At 45.9% G+C, this 14,452-nt stretch overlaps 1 protein-coding gene across 1 annotated transcript in view; it reads left to right on the forward strand.

The window, feature by feature from the left end:
- The window catches only part of dnah7 (dynein, axonemal, heavy chain 7), a 201,946-nt gene that overhangs the window by 96,233 nt on the left and 91,261 nt on the right, over positions 1 to 14,452 (forward strand). Inside the window, exons 31-38 of the mRNA XM_030126944.1 lie at positions 734 to 883; positions 2,859 to 3,041; positions 4,320 to 4,496; positions 5,890 to 6,021; positions 6,401 to 6,622; positions 7,747 to 7,944; positions 8,726 to 8,881; positions 10,304 to 10,472. Coding sequence (XP_029982804.1) covers positions 734 to 883; positions 2,859 to 3,041; positions 4,320 to 4,496; positions 5,890 to 6,021; positions 6,401 to 6,622; positions 7,747 to 7,944; positions 8,726 to 8,881; positions 10,304 to 10,472 — 1,387 coding nt within the window. The remainder of the gene's footprint in view (positions 1 to 733; positions 884 to 2,858; positions 3,042 to 4,319; positions 4,497 to 5,889; positions 6,022 to 6,400; positions 6,623 to 7,746; positions 7,945 to 8,725; positions 8,882 to 10,303; positions 10,473 to 14,452) is intronic.

The following is a 14,452-nucleotide window of genomic DNA, read 5'->3' on the forward strand; positions in this document are numbered from 1 at the left end:
GCCACTCCTTCCCTGGTCTCAGGACGGTGAGTTCCTGCATGGGCGCTTTGCGCATCTCACCTGGCTTGACGAAGGAAGCTAGTGCAGGTCTTATTCTTTCCTGGGAGCAGTTTGCTGTCACCCTGCATCCTTCCAGGAGCTCTGCGTACTTGGCTAACACTTGGTCATGTCGCCATCTAAACCGTCCCTGGGTCAATGCCACCTTGCATCCCGACAGAATGTGCTGGAGGCTAGCCTTGGTGGTACTGCACAATGGACAGCCTACCTCACTCCCAAACCACTGGGTGAAGTTCCGGGGGCATGGTAGGGTGTCATACACTGCTCTAATCAGGAAACTCAGCCTGCCTTGTGGAGTCCTCCAGATGTCCGCCCAGCTGATGCGTCTCTGCACAGAAGCCTCCCACCTGGTCCAGGCTTCTTGGCTGCCCTGAGCTATTGCCTTTATGTAGAAGCGCTCCTGCTCCACCCTGGTGACCTCGTCCACCACCATGATCTTCCGCTGTCTCTTGGTGGCTTTGGACCAGAACTGCCGTGGAGCAGTCCACCCTGGAGGTTGTCAGGTTATACTTCAGTCTGGCCTACTGCCTCTGCTCACCCACCGTGGAACCCCTCGACCTTGGTTCATCTCCTCTATTTCTTATACTCTTCAATTCAAACTGACTGTATGTATTTACTGAACTGTGTCCAGTTGGTTGTGTGGACAGTTGTTCTTTGTTTGTTTGTGTCCCTCCAGGGTCTGATGGATGAGAACCAGGTCCAGATCACAGTCATCAACCCAAAGTCCATCACTATGGGACAGCTGTACGGGCAGTTTGACCCCGTCTCCCATGAGTGGTCTGACGGCATTCTGGCTGTTAGCTACAGAGTCTTCGCTGCTTCTGAGGTCACATATGTGTCCTGTGTTTTTCACATATATGTCCTGTGTTTTTCACATATGTGTCCTGTGTTTTTCACATATATGTCCTGTGTTTTTCACATATATGTCCTGTGTTTCTCACATATGTGTCCTGTGTTTTTCACATATATGTCCTGTGTTTCTCACATATATTTGTCCTGTGTTTTTCACATATATGTCCTGTGTTTTTCACATATGTGTCCTGTGTTTTTCACATATATGTCCTGTGTTTTTCGCATATATGTCCTGTGTTTTTCACATATATGTCCTGTGTTTCTCGCATATGTGTCCTGTGTTTTTCACATATATGTCCTGTGTTTTTCACATATATGTCCTGTGTTTTTCACATATATGTCCTGTGTTTTTCACATATGTGTCCTGTGTTTTTCACATATATGTCCTGTGTTTCTCACGTATGTGTCCTGTGTTTTTCACATATATGTCCTGTGTTTTTCACATATGTGTCCTTTGTTTTTCACATATATGTCCTGTGTTTCTCACATATGTGTCCTGTGTTTTTCACATATATGTCCTGTGTTTCTCACATATATGTGTCCTGTGTTTTTCACATATATGTCCTGTGTTTTTCACATATATGTCCTGTGTTTTTCACATATATGTCCTGTGTTTTTCACATATATGTCCTGTGTTTCTCACATATATGTCCTGTGTTTTTCACCTATATGTCCTGTGTTTTTCACATATGTGTCCTGTGTTTTTCACATATGTGTCCTGTGTTTTTCACATGTATGTCCTGTGTTTTTCACATATATGTCCTGTGTTTTTCACATATATGTCCTGTGTTTTTCACATATATGTCCTGTGTTTTTCACATATATGTCCTGTGTTTCTCACATATATGTCCTGTGTTTTTCACATATATGTCCTGTGTTTTTCACAAATGTGTCCTGTGTTTTTCACATATATGTCCTGTGTTTTTCACATAAGTGTCCTGTGTTTTTCACATATGTGTCCTGTGTTTTTCACATATATGTCCTGTGTTTTTCACATATGTGTCCTGTGTTTTTCACATATATGTCCTGTGTTTTTCACATATATGTCCTGTGTTTTTCACAAATGTGTCCTGTGTTTTTCACATATATGTCCTGTGTTTTTCACATAAGTGTCCTGTGTTTTTCACATATGTGTCCTGTGTTTTTCACATATATGTCCTGTGTTTTTCACATATGTGTCCTGTGTTTTTCACATATATGTCCTGTGTTTTTCACATATATGTCCTGTGTTTTTCACATATATGTCCTGTGTTTTTCACAAATGTGTCCTGTGTTTTTCACATATATGTCCTGTGTTTTTCACATAAGTGTCCTGTGTTTTTCACATATGTGTCCTGTGTTTTTCACATATATGTCCTGTGTTTTTCACATATGTGTCCTGTGTTTTTCACATATGTGTCCTGTGTTTTTCACATATGTGTCCTGTGTTTTTCACATATGTGTCCTGTGTTTTTCACATATATGTCCTGTGTTTTTCACATATATGTCCTGTGTTTTTCACATATGTGTCCTGTGTTTTTCACATATGTGTCCTGTGTTTTTCACATATGTGTCCTGTGTTTTTCACATATATGTCCTGTGTTTTTCACATATATGTCCTGTGTTTCTCACATATATTTGTCCTGTGTTTTTCACATATATGTCCTGTGTTTCTCACATATATTTGTCCTGTGTTTTTCACATATGTGTCCTGTGTTTTTCACATATGTGTCCTGTGTTTTTCACATATATGTCCTGTGTTTTTCACATATATGTCCTGTGTTTCTCACATATATTTGTCCTGTGTTTTTCACATATATGTCCTGTGTTTCTCACATATATTTGTCCTGTGTTTTTCACATATATGTCCTGTGTTTTTCACATATATGTCCTGTGTTTTTCACATATATATCCTGATTCTAATGGTTGTGTTTGGAAGCCTTCAGACTGTGGTGTCTTGTGTGTCTCAGAGCGCAGACAGAAAATGGCTGATCTTCGACGGTCCGGTTGACGCCGTGTGGATCGAGAACATGAACACGGTCCTGGACGACAACAAGAAGCTGTGTCTGATGAGCGGAGAGATCATCCAGATGTCAGCGCAGATGAGCCTCATCTTTGAGCCCATGGATCTGGAGGTGGCCTCACCGGCAACCGTAAGAGCTCACACACTCCAGCTGTTGATGTTCTGGGTTTAGGTTTTCATAAATCCACTACCAGGGGGGTCAAACATATGGTCCATGGGCTGAACTGGCCCACCAAAGGGTCTGGTCCAGTCCGGCCCATGGGAGGAATTTATACAATGCAAAAATTATACTGAAAATATGAACCATTAAAGGTGTCCAAATCATTTTAGTTCAGGTTCCACATGTCAGTGGCGGCTGTTCGTCTTTCAGACAGGGGAAGCTCATTGTCGCCTTACATCAAAAAACATGGTCAAGTTATTTACACATAAATTCGTTCCTCTGTTCCTTTTTAAGACAATGGTCAGTGACCTTATGGTACCCAGTAGGCGTCTTTTCCAGGGAACTGATAGTTGAAAACATTGAAATTATGTTAAATGTAAACCAGTTAGTCCAGTGGTTGTGTTTTCTTTCAGGTCAGTAAATGAACAGTTCATTTGGTTTCTGTGATTTCACAGCAGAATGTGTGACGGTATTAAACTGAACTGTGTCAGTGAAGGAGTAGATCTGGTCCTCAAGTGTCCTCATGTGCTCTCAGGTGTCTCATGTGTCCTCAGATGTCCTCATGTGTCCTTGTGTGTCCTCAGGTGTCTCATGTGTCCTCATGTGTCCTCAGGTGTCTCATGTGTCCTCAGGTGTCTCATGTGTCCTCAGGTGTCTCATGTGTCCTCAGGTGTCTCATGTGTACTCATGTGTCTCATATGTTCTCATGTGTTCTCAGGTGTCCTCATGTGTCTTATGTGTCCTCAGGTGTCCTCATATGTCTCATGAGTCCTCAGGTGTCCTCATGTGCCCTCAGTTGTCGTCATGTGTCCTCAGGTGTCTCATGAGTCCTTGTGTCCTCAGGTGTCCTCAGGTGTCCTCAGGTGTCTCATGAGTCCTCATGTGTCTCATGAGTCCTCATGAGTCCTCATGTGTCTCATGTGTCCTCAGGTGTCTCATGTGTCCTCAGGTGTCTCATGAGTCCTCATGTGTCCTCAGGTGTCCTCAGGTGTCTCATGTGTCCTCAGGTGTCTCATGAGTCCTCATGTGTCCTCAGGTGTCCTCAGGTGTCTCATGTGTCCTCAGGTGTCTTCCAGTGTCTCATGTGTCCTCAGGTGTCCTCAGGTGTCTCATGTGTCCTCAGGTGTCCTCAGGTGTCTCATGTGTCTCATGTGTCCTCAGGTGTCTCATGTGTCCTCAGGTGTCTCATGAGTCCTCATGTGTCCTCAGGTGTCCTCAGGTGTCCTCAGGTGTCTCATGTGTCCTCAGGTGTCTCGCTGTGGGATGGTCTACATGGAGCCCCTCATGCTGGGCTGGAGGCCCCTCCTTCTGTCCTGGATCAACACTCTGCCTGTTTCCGTCACCGCTGCAGATAAACAGCTGATCACCGGCCTGTTCGACCGCGTCCTGCCCGCTTGTCTGGAGCTCGTTCGTAAAGCCGTCAAGGTGCACACGTCTGCCACACCTTTAGCCTCCCAGTAAATAACCCTGAGTCCCAGTAACACTGACACTATCTCCACATGTCAGCGTCAGCTGTTCATCTTTCAGACAGGTGAAGCTCATTGTCAGCTTTACATCAAAAAAATGTCAAGTTATTTAAACATAAACTCGTCCCTCCGTTCCTTTTAAGAAAATGCTCAGTTTCCTTATCGTACACAGTCGGCATCTTCTCCAGGGACTGGAGAGTTAGTTCAGTCTGACCTAGCCAACAGTCTGACTGATTTAACGATCTACAAAACCATATTAAACTGAACAAGAAATGATTAAATTATGGAACTGAAACAAGAAAACGTTGAAATTATGTTAAATTGAAACAAGGAAGTCCAGTGAGTGTGTTTTCTTTCAGGTCAGTAAATGAACAGTTCATTTGGTTTGTGTCTGATTTCACAGCAGAATGTGTGACGGTATTAAACTGAACTGAACTGAACAGCTGTCAATCAAACAGCATTCAGCCTTTGGACCCATCCTCCAATCACCACATGGAAGCTCAGCGTCCGGCCCAGCCGAGCTCCGCCCACAGCTCCATTCACCCCCAGAGACGCTGAGCGTCTGGGGGCGGGACAACATCCTGGCATTTCTCCAGTGCTGGTCCAGTTTGTAGTGGTTTTTCCAGCAGTTCCACTCAGTCCCATTGAAGTGCATGGACGCTGAGCGTCTACGGACAAATGCACTGAGCAGAGATGGAATGAGAAAACACAGACACGGGAATGGAGGAGAAGTGAACAACATCCAGTCCACTGATCTGGGATCAAACTGATTCTGAACCAACTGGTCTGAGAGATGAACGTGTTCCAACACATTTGGAGTCAATGAAATGAAAACAACTGAACAGATTTGAGCATTTAATGGGAGTCATTTTAGGGGGAGCTGAGCTTCCACTGCAGTCTGACACTAAACACCTCTGCCACATGTGTTTTCTGCACAGTCTCATAGAAACAGTGGTTCAGAATCCTAAACAGCCTGAACATCACAGTGCAGTTTATTAAACAGGCTGTTGTGTCATGGTCAACATTAGAAACATTAGCATGGAGGCTAAACACACTGAAAACACATGCATACATGGTTGAACTGTCATGTCATTCAGTGTTTATTCACATATTCATGAATGTTTGGACATATTTACTGGTGATGTGCAGTTTATTTGACACTAAACACACATTTAGCTGAACCTGAGGACCACATCATATCATTAGCACTGTAACGGTACTAGAACTGGAACATTCTTTCACCAGTTCAAATCTGCTCTAAAAACCTAAAACACTAAAGGTCTGCACTAGTTTGTGGCTCTTATTTCAGTCACTGCTGAGTTTTAATTGATGTGTTCTTTGTGTCCTATTAGGAACTGTCCCCGACCTCTGACACCAACTTGGTCAAGTCACTTATGAATCTGATGGACTGTTTGATGGACGAGTTTCAAGATGAAGCAATGATGAACACCGTTAATGACCACCAGAAAAGCTCCTGGTTAGAGGTCAGCATATGTTACAGCTTTTTAGGTTTTATTATTGTCATTAGTAGTATTAGGTGTATTGTAGTGATTGTATTACAGCGCTATTATAAGATCAGGTGATCGCTGCCACGTACCTGTTTTCTGTGAACGCTAAAGGAATTGCAGTGAGGTGAACAAAAAAAAAATCCAAATAAACTAATGTCCAAAAAAACATCAATAGGAGGTAGACATTAGGTGTGTAACTTTTTGCTCTTTGTTGTTGTTGCCATTAGCACAGGCAGCTAAGCATCACGTGTTAAACTTTAATAGTTTTAATCTATTAATGCTGACTTAGAAAACGTCTTGTTTAATCAGATGCTTTAGAACCTGAATGTGTGTTGGACCCTCTCGTGTTCCTCAGGGGGTCTTCGTCTTCTCCCTGGTCTGGTCTGTGGGGGCCAGCTGTGATGACTCAGGGCGCCTTAAGTTTGATGCAGTGCTAAGGGAGGTCTTAAGTGGCCCCTTAAGTGAAGAGACCCGCACCCGCTACGGCCTCCAGGCCGCTGTTGAGGCTCCGCCCAAACAGCTGACAGTGGCCCTGCCCACTGACGGAACAGTCTACCAGTATCGCTTCATTAAAGAGGTAGGGATCTGTTAGCAAGATTTAAAGGAAACCTGCTTCTGTACGTTTATGGTCTGTTCAGTTATTGTTCAGTGTGTTTGACTGTAGACTGTTTCTGTCATTAGAACAGTGGATGACAACACACACAACACACACAACACACACAACACACACAACACAAACTGCAACAAAGTTCCAATGATCCAAAGTGCGCTAATGTGTCATCGACACATCTGGTTTAAGGTAGGGATGCACCAATGCTACTTTTTTCCAGACTGAGTACGAGTACAAGTACTTCCATTTGAGTACTTGCCGATACTGAGTACCGATACGAGTACTTAATACGCTTATGCATCGTCCCATACACTTCAGTTCATACCATCACTGTAACTTTGCTGTTCTTGGTAAACCTGATCTGCAGTATCGTTTGAGAGTAAATCAATTAATTGTTAGACTGTAATTAACAGGGTTTTTGTTTTGTGTTTTTGCAGTGAGTAATAACTAGTATTAGAATATGTTAAAATGTGAGAAAACATCAGATCAGCTGCATTAAAAATGTTTTTATGTCGCTGTTTTCATATCACTTTCTAATATTGGGTTTTAAATATATGTTTCTTTGCTTCAAAAATTAAATGCATGGTGTAGCTGAGTGGACATTTTTGTAACTACATGAAAAAAAAAACTCAATCACATTGTTTTTTTCATGCCTAAGAAGGAATAAAACACTCAAGAAAAAAATCTTGACTGAGGTTCTCATAATTTATGCATGAAAGGGTTAAAGTCAGAACAAAAAGATTGTCGATGGCCTTGAAACTTTCAGATTATGGTTGTCATTCTTCTGCACACTGACTACTGGACCACCAGGCCACAGTAGGTGTCGCTGTAACTGTGTCTGAGGCCATAGTCTTTTGTGCAGGGGTCCCTCAGGGTACAGTACTCTGTCCATTTCTTTTCACTCTACTTCAGACTTCTCATAGAACACCAGCATCTCCAGAAGTTCTCCGATGACTCCGGTGTCATTAGGCTGAAAAAACAAACACACCCTATGTCAGAGAAATATTAAAATAATATCACAGTAACCCAGCGTTTGGACTGACTGTCACTGTCCAAGCTGTCCTTATTTTCTTTTGTCTTGTGCTCTGGAGGGTCCTGGCCGGTGGGAGTTGTGGACAGATGAGTTGAAGGATGCAGCCCCGATTCACAAGGACATGCAGTTCAATGAGATTATCGTCCCTACAGAGAAGACAGTGTGCTACAGGACGCTGATGGAGCTGCTGATCACCCACCAGAAGCCCACTGTTATTATTGGGCCCACCGGCACCGGCAAGAGTGTCTACATTAAGGTCAGCGTTGTTTTTTTTTCCTCATTATCCCTTATTAACACAACAAATAAAAACTATTAAATGAAAGTCATGTCATAGTAACTGTGTATACTGTCAAAAAAACAACAGTACTCAGTGTGTGAGTTAGAGTTAACTAAAGGTTTGATGCACAAAGAATGGACTGTGTTACCTCCACCAGGAGGTACTGGGATCACTCTGCTTTGTTTGTTTGTTTGTTTTTTAGCAACTTTAGTGTAAAACTTTTCCACCCATCTTTCCCAAATCTTCCCCACAGATAGGCCTAGGCCCTGGGACCAACCCATTCCATTTTGGTCCCAGTAGGCCAAAGTTCAAGGTCACAGCAAGGTCACAACATCTACAATTTTCCATCTGTCATCATTGAGCAATTTTCCAAAATTCATTAAAAAAAATTCAAAACAACTCCAATTAACCTCCAGTTGGATCCACCTGTAACTTAGAACAATATCTTGTATCTGGAACTAAATTGTCCACATCCACTGTGGAACGTGGACTCTGTGGACATTTACATTGAACAGTGAAAATCCCATTTACCACACATTTAAAATTAGAACTCAACTAATATTGATGTGAATTTAATATGATTTGACATACACATGACTGGGACCAAGCTTCAACTTCTCTTAAAATTAAAATTCAATAAATAAATAAATAAAAACTACAGACCTCGGTCGGTCGGTCGGTCAGTGTATAGCTATTGTACCTACTAAGATATGATGATATTGAATTCTGTTTTTGTCTGTTAAATCTTTTTTTTTTCCAGGACTTCCTACTGAATAAACTGGAGAAGAAAACATACAACCAGTTATTTATCAACTTTGCAGCTCAAACTACAGCCGAACAGACCCAGAACCTGATCGTGTCCAAGCTAGATAAACGCCGTAAAGGAGTGTTCGGCCCTCCGCTCGGAAGGAAAATGGTACGACGTCTGTTCTGGATGAACTTCATCAGATATTCTGTACTGATTCTGTGTTCTGCAGAGTGCACTCCTTTAAAGACGTTAAGCTCTTTATTTGTAGATTCAGTGACTGTAAAGAGTTTAGAACCATTAGGATGTTCTGAGCCCAGAGCAGCACAGACGTACGTTTAAGAAGAAGCAATAAAAGAAAAAAATAGGCTGGTATGAACCATGGGATTGTCTCTGTAATATTAGACTGAAATGTATTTAAGGCAGAAAAAACACAGGGTAAGAATGAGGAAACATATTTGAACTTTGTAAACATGGAGAGACTATTTAGTAAAGAAATGTGTAACATGAGTGCAATACTTGGATTAAAAACAGAGGAGTAAAAGATAATGAGGTCACATGGGTTCATTTCTAGGCTGCCATTGGTGAAAAACCTGCACAATGAAATGAAAATGAAATGAAAATTGTTAGGAGTCAAAGTGAATCGATACACATCATATTGTTCATGTCAGTTGCTGGTGTTGGTTGCTATCTAGTATTTACTAAGAACCAGAGTTTCAAGGTGTAAGAAGTGTTGTTTTTGTTGTAAATCAAACTGTCAAACTCATTTTCTTCCAGGTTCCACATTCAGTCCAGTTTAATCTGCAGTGGGCCGACTAGTACAATAATAGCATGATAACCAATAAATAATGACAACTGCAAGTTCTTTTACTGCAAAAAATAACATTCATTTATGCCGATATTTACATTTACAAACTATCCAAACAAAAAGGATGTGAATAACCTGGAAAAAATGGAATTTGGTAAGAAATACGTACAATTTTATCAATATTATGCCTCGACTAATCATTTCCCTATGTGCATTATGGATCAGATCTACAAAGACACAGAACATAAATGTTCTATTTTCTGCCTGTTCTAAAGAACAGGCAGAAAATAGTTTAAATTGTGCTGAATTTTCTTCAGACATTTCAGGTTGTTCATATTTGTTCAGGTTATTCACATTTGATTGTTAAAGGATAGTTTGTTAATGTAAATATTTTCATAATTTAATTATTTTTGCACTAAAAAATTGGTGTTGTCATTCTTTATAGGTTATTATGATCTTATTTTTGAGTTTGATCCCTCGTATCTCCCCAGTAAACCCTCGTATCTCCTCAGCGTACCCTCGTATCTCCTCAGCGCACCCTCGTATCTCCTCAGCGTACCCTCGTATCTCCTCAGCGTACCCTCGTATCTCCCCAGTAAACCCTCGTATCTCCTCAGCGTACCCTCGTATCTTCTCAGCGTACCCTCGTATCTCCCCAGTAAACCCTCGTATCTCCTCAGCGTACCCTCGTATCTTCTCAGCGTACCCTCGTATCTCCTCAGCGTACCCTCGTATCTCCTCAGTGTACCCTCGTATCTTCTCAGCGTACCCTTGTATCTCCTCAGGTGGTGTTTGTGGATGACGTCAACATGCCGGTCAGGGAGGTGTACGGCGCCCAGCCCCCTGTGGAGCTGCTGCGTCAGTGGTTGGACCACTGGAACTGGTACGACCTGAAGGACTGCTCTGTGATCCACCTAGTGGACCTCCAGAGCATCTGCGCCATGGGACCACCAGGTAAGAACCACCTGGGCTGTTAGCAGTCCAACAGCCCAAACAGCCCATGGACTGTTGGACTGTTGGACTGTTGGACTGTTGGACTGTTGGACTGGTGGACTATTGGACTGGTGGACCGGAGGACTAGTGGACTGTTGGTCTGGTGGAGTGGAGGACTAGTGGACTGTTGGACTGGTGGACTGTTGGACTGGTGGACTGTTGGACTGGTGGACTGTTGGACTGGTGGACTGGAGGACTAGTGGACTGTTGGACTGGTGGACTGTTGGACTGGTGGACTGTTGGACTGGTGGACTGGAGGACTAGTGGACTGTTGGACTGGTGGACTGGAGGACTAGTGGACTGTTGGACTGGTGGACTGGAGGACTAGTGGACTGTTGGACTGGAGGACTGTTGGACTGGTGAACTGGTGGACTGTTGGACTGGAGGACTGGTGGACTAGTGGACTGTTGGACTGGTGGACTGGTGGACTAGTGGACTGTTGGACTGGTGGACTGGAGGACTAGTGGACTGTTGGACTGGAGGGCTGTTGGACTGGTGAACTGGTGGACTTTTGGACTGGAGGACTGGTGGACTGTTGGACTGGTGGACTGTTGGACTAGTGGACTGTTGGACTGTTGGACTGGTGGACTAGTGGACTGGAGGACTAGTGGACTGTTGGACTGGTGGACTGGAGGACTAGTGGACTGTTGGACTGGAGGGCTGTTGGACTGGTGAACTGGTGGACTGTTGGACTGGTGGACTGTTGGACTGGAGGACTGGTGGACTGTTGGACTGGTGGACTGGAGGACTAGTGGACTGTTGGACTGGTGGACTGTTGGACTGGTGGACTGTTGGACTGGTGGACTGGAGGACTAGTGGACTGTTGGACTGGTGGACTGGAGGACTAGTGGACTGTTGGACTGGAGGGCTGTTGGACTGGTGAACTGGTGGACTGTTGGACTGGAGGACTGGTGGACTAGTGGACTGTTGGACTGGTGGACTGGAGGACTAGTGGACTGTTGGACTGGAGGGCTGTTGGACTGGTGAACTGGTGGACTGTTGGACTGGAGGACTGGTGGACTGTTGGACTGGTGGACTGTTGGACTAGTGGACTGTTGGACTGTTGGACTGGTGGACTAGTGGACTGTTGGACTGGTGGACTGGAGGACTAGTGGACTGTTGGACTGGTGGACTGGAGGACTAGTGGACTGTTGGACTGGAGGGCTGTTGGACTGGTGAACTGGTGGACTGTTGGACTGGTGGACTGTTGGACTAGTGGACTGTTGGACTGGTGGACTAGTGGACTGTTGGATTGGTGGACTGTTGGACTAGTGGACTGGTGGACTGTTGGACTGGTGGACTAGTGGACTGTTGGATTGGTGGACTGTTGGACTAGTGGACTGGTGGACTGTGGGACTGGAGGACTAGTGGACTGGTGGACTGGTGGACTGTTGGACTGGAGGACTAGTGGACTGTTGGACTGGAGGACTGTTGGACTGGTGGACTGTTGGACTAGTGGACTGGTGGACTAGTGGACTGTTGGACTGGTGGACTGGAGGACTAGTGGACTGTTGGACTGGTGGACTGTTGGACTGGTGGACTGTTGGACTGGTGGACTGGAGGACTAGTGGACTGTTGGACTGGTGGACTGTTGGACTGGTGGACTGGAGGACTAGTGGACTGTTGGACTGGTGGACTGGAGGACTAGTGGACTGTTGGACTGGAGGGCTGTTGGACTGGTGAACTGGTGGACTGTTGGACTGGAGGACTGGTGGACTAGTGGACTGTTGGACTGGTGGACTGGAGGACTAGTGGACTGTTGGACTGGAGGGCTGTTGGACTGGTGAACTGGTGGACTGTTGGACTGGAGGACTGGTGGACTGTTGGACTGGTGGACTGTTGGACTAGTGGACTGTTGGACTGTTGGACTGGTGGACTAGTGGACTGTTGGACTGGTGGACTGGAGGACTAGTGGACTGTTGGACTGGTGGACTGGAGGACTAGTGGACTGTTGGACTGGAGGGCTGTTGGACTGGTGGACTGTTGGACTGGAGGACTGGTGGACTGTTGGACTGGTGGACTGTTGGACTGGAGGACTGGTGGACTGTTGGACTGGTGGACTGTTGGACTAGTGGACTGTTGGACTGTTGGACTGGTGGACTAGTGGACTGTTGGATTGGTGGACTGTTGGACTAGTGGACTGGTGGACTGTTGGACTGGTGGACTAGTGGACTGTTGGATTGGTGGACTGTTGGACTAGTGGACTGGTGGACTGTGGGACTGGAGGACTAGTGGACTGGTGGACTGGTGGACTGTTGGACTGGAGGACTAGTGGACTGTTGGACTGTTGGACTGGTGGACTAGTGGACTGTTGGATTGGTGGACTGTTGGACTAGTGGACTGGTGGACTGTTGGACTGGTGGACTAGTGGACTGTTGGACTGGTGGACTGTTGGACTAGTGGACTGGTGGACTAGTGGACTGTTGGATTGGTGGACTGTTGGACTAGTGGACTGGTGGACTGTTGGACTGGTTGACTGTTGGACTGGAGGACTAGTGGACTGGTGGACTGGTGGACTGTTGGACTGGAGGACTAGTGGACTGTTGGACTGGTGGACTGTTGGACTGGTGGACTGTTGGACTGGAGGACTGGTGGACTGTTGGACTGGTGGACTGGTGGACTGTTGGACTGGTGGACTGGAGGACTGGTGGACTGTTGGACTAGTGGACTGGTGGACTGTTGGATTGGTGGACTGGTGGACTAGTGGACTGGTGGACTGTTGGACTGGTGGACTAGTGGACTGTTGGATTGGTGGACTGTTGGACTAGTGGACTGGTGGACTGGTGGACTGTTGGACTGGAGGACTAGTGGACTGGTGGACTGGTGGACTGTTGGACTGGAGGACTAGTGGACTGGTGGACTGTTGGACTGTTGGACTAGTGGACTGTTGGACTGTTGGACTGGTGGACTAGTGGACTGTTGGATTGGTGGACTGTTGGACTAGTGGACTGGTGGACTGTTGGACTGGTGGACTGTTGGACTGGAGGACTAGTGGACTGGTGGACTGTTGGACTGGAGGACTAGTGGACTGTTGGACTGGAGGACTGTTGGACTGGTGGACTGTTGGACTGGAGGACTGGTGGACTGGAGGACTGGTGGACTGGTGGACTGGTGGACTGGTGGACTGTTGGACTGGTGGACTGTTGGACTGGTGGACTGGAGGACTAGTGGACTGTTGGACTGGTGGACTGTTGGACTGGTGGACTGGAGGACTAGTGGACTGTTGGACTGGTGGACTGGAGGACTAGTGGACTGTTGGACTGGAGGGCTGTTGGACTGGTGAACTGGTGGACTGTTGGACTGGAGGACTGGTGGACTAGTGGACTGTTGGACTGGTGGACTGGTGGACTAGTGGACTGTTGGACTGGTGGACTGGAGGACTAGTGGACTGTTGGACTGGAGGGCTGTTGGACTGGTGAACTGGTGGACTGTTGGACTGGAGGACTGGTGGACTGTTGGACTGGTGGACTGTTGGACTGGTGGACTGTTGGACTAGTGGACTGTTGGACTGTTGGACTGGTGGACTAGTGGACTGTTGGACTGGTGGACTGGAGGACTAGTGGACTGTTGGACTGGTGGACTGGAGGACTAGTGGACTGTTGGACTGGAGGGCTGTTGGACTGGTGAACTGGTGGACTGTTGGACTGTTGGACTGTTGGACTGGAGGACTGGTGGACTGTTGGACTGGTGGACTGGAGGACTAGTGGACTGTTGGACTGGTGGACTGTTGGACTGGTGGACTGTTGGACTGGTGGACTGGAGGACTAGTGGACTGTTGGACTGGTGGACTGTTGGACTGGTGGACTGTTGGACTGGTGGACTGGAGGACTAGTGGACTGTTGGACTGGTGGACTGGAGGACTAGTGGACTGTTGGACTGGAGGGCTGTTGGACTGGTGAACTGGTGGACTGTTGGACTGGAGGACTGGTGGACTAGTGGAC

Source organism: Sphaeramia orbicularis, chromosome 22 (genome assembly GCF_902148855.1).
Source record: "Sphaeramia orbicularis chromosome 22, fSphaOr1.1, whole genome shotgun sequence".
Taxonomy (NCBI): domain Eukaryota; kingdom Metazoa; phylum Chordata; class Actinopteri; order Kurtiformes; family Apogonidae; genus Sphaeramia; species Sphaeramia orbicularis.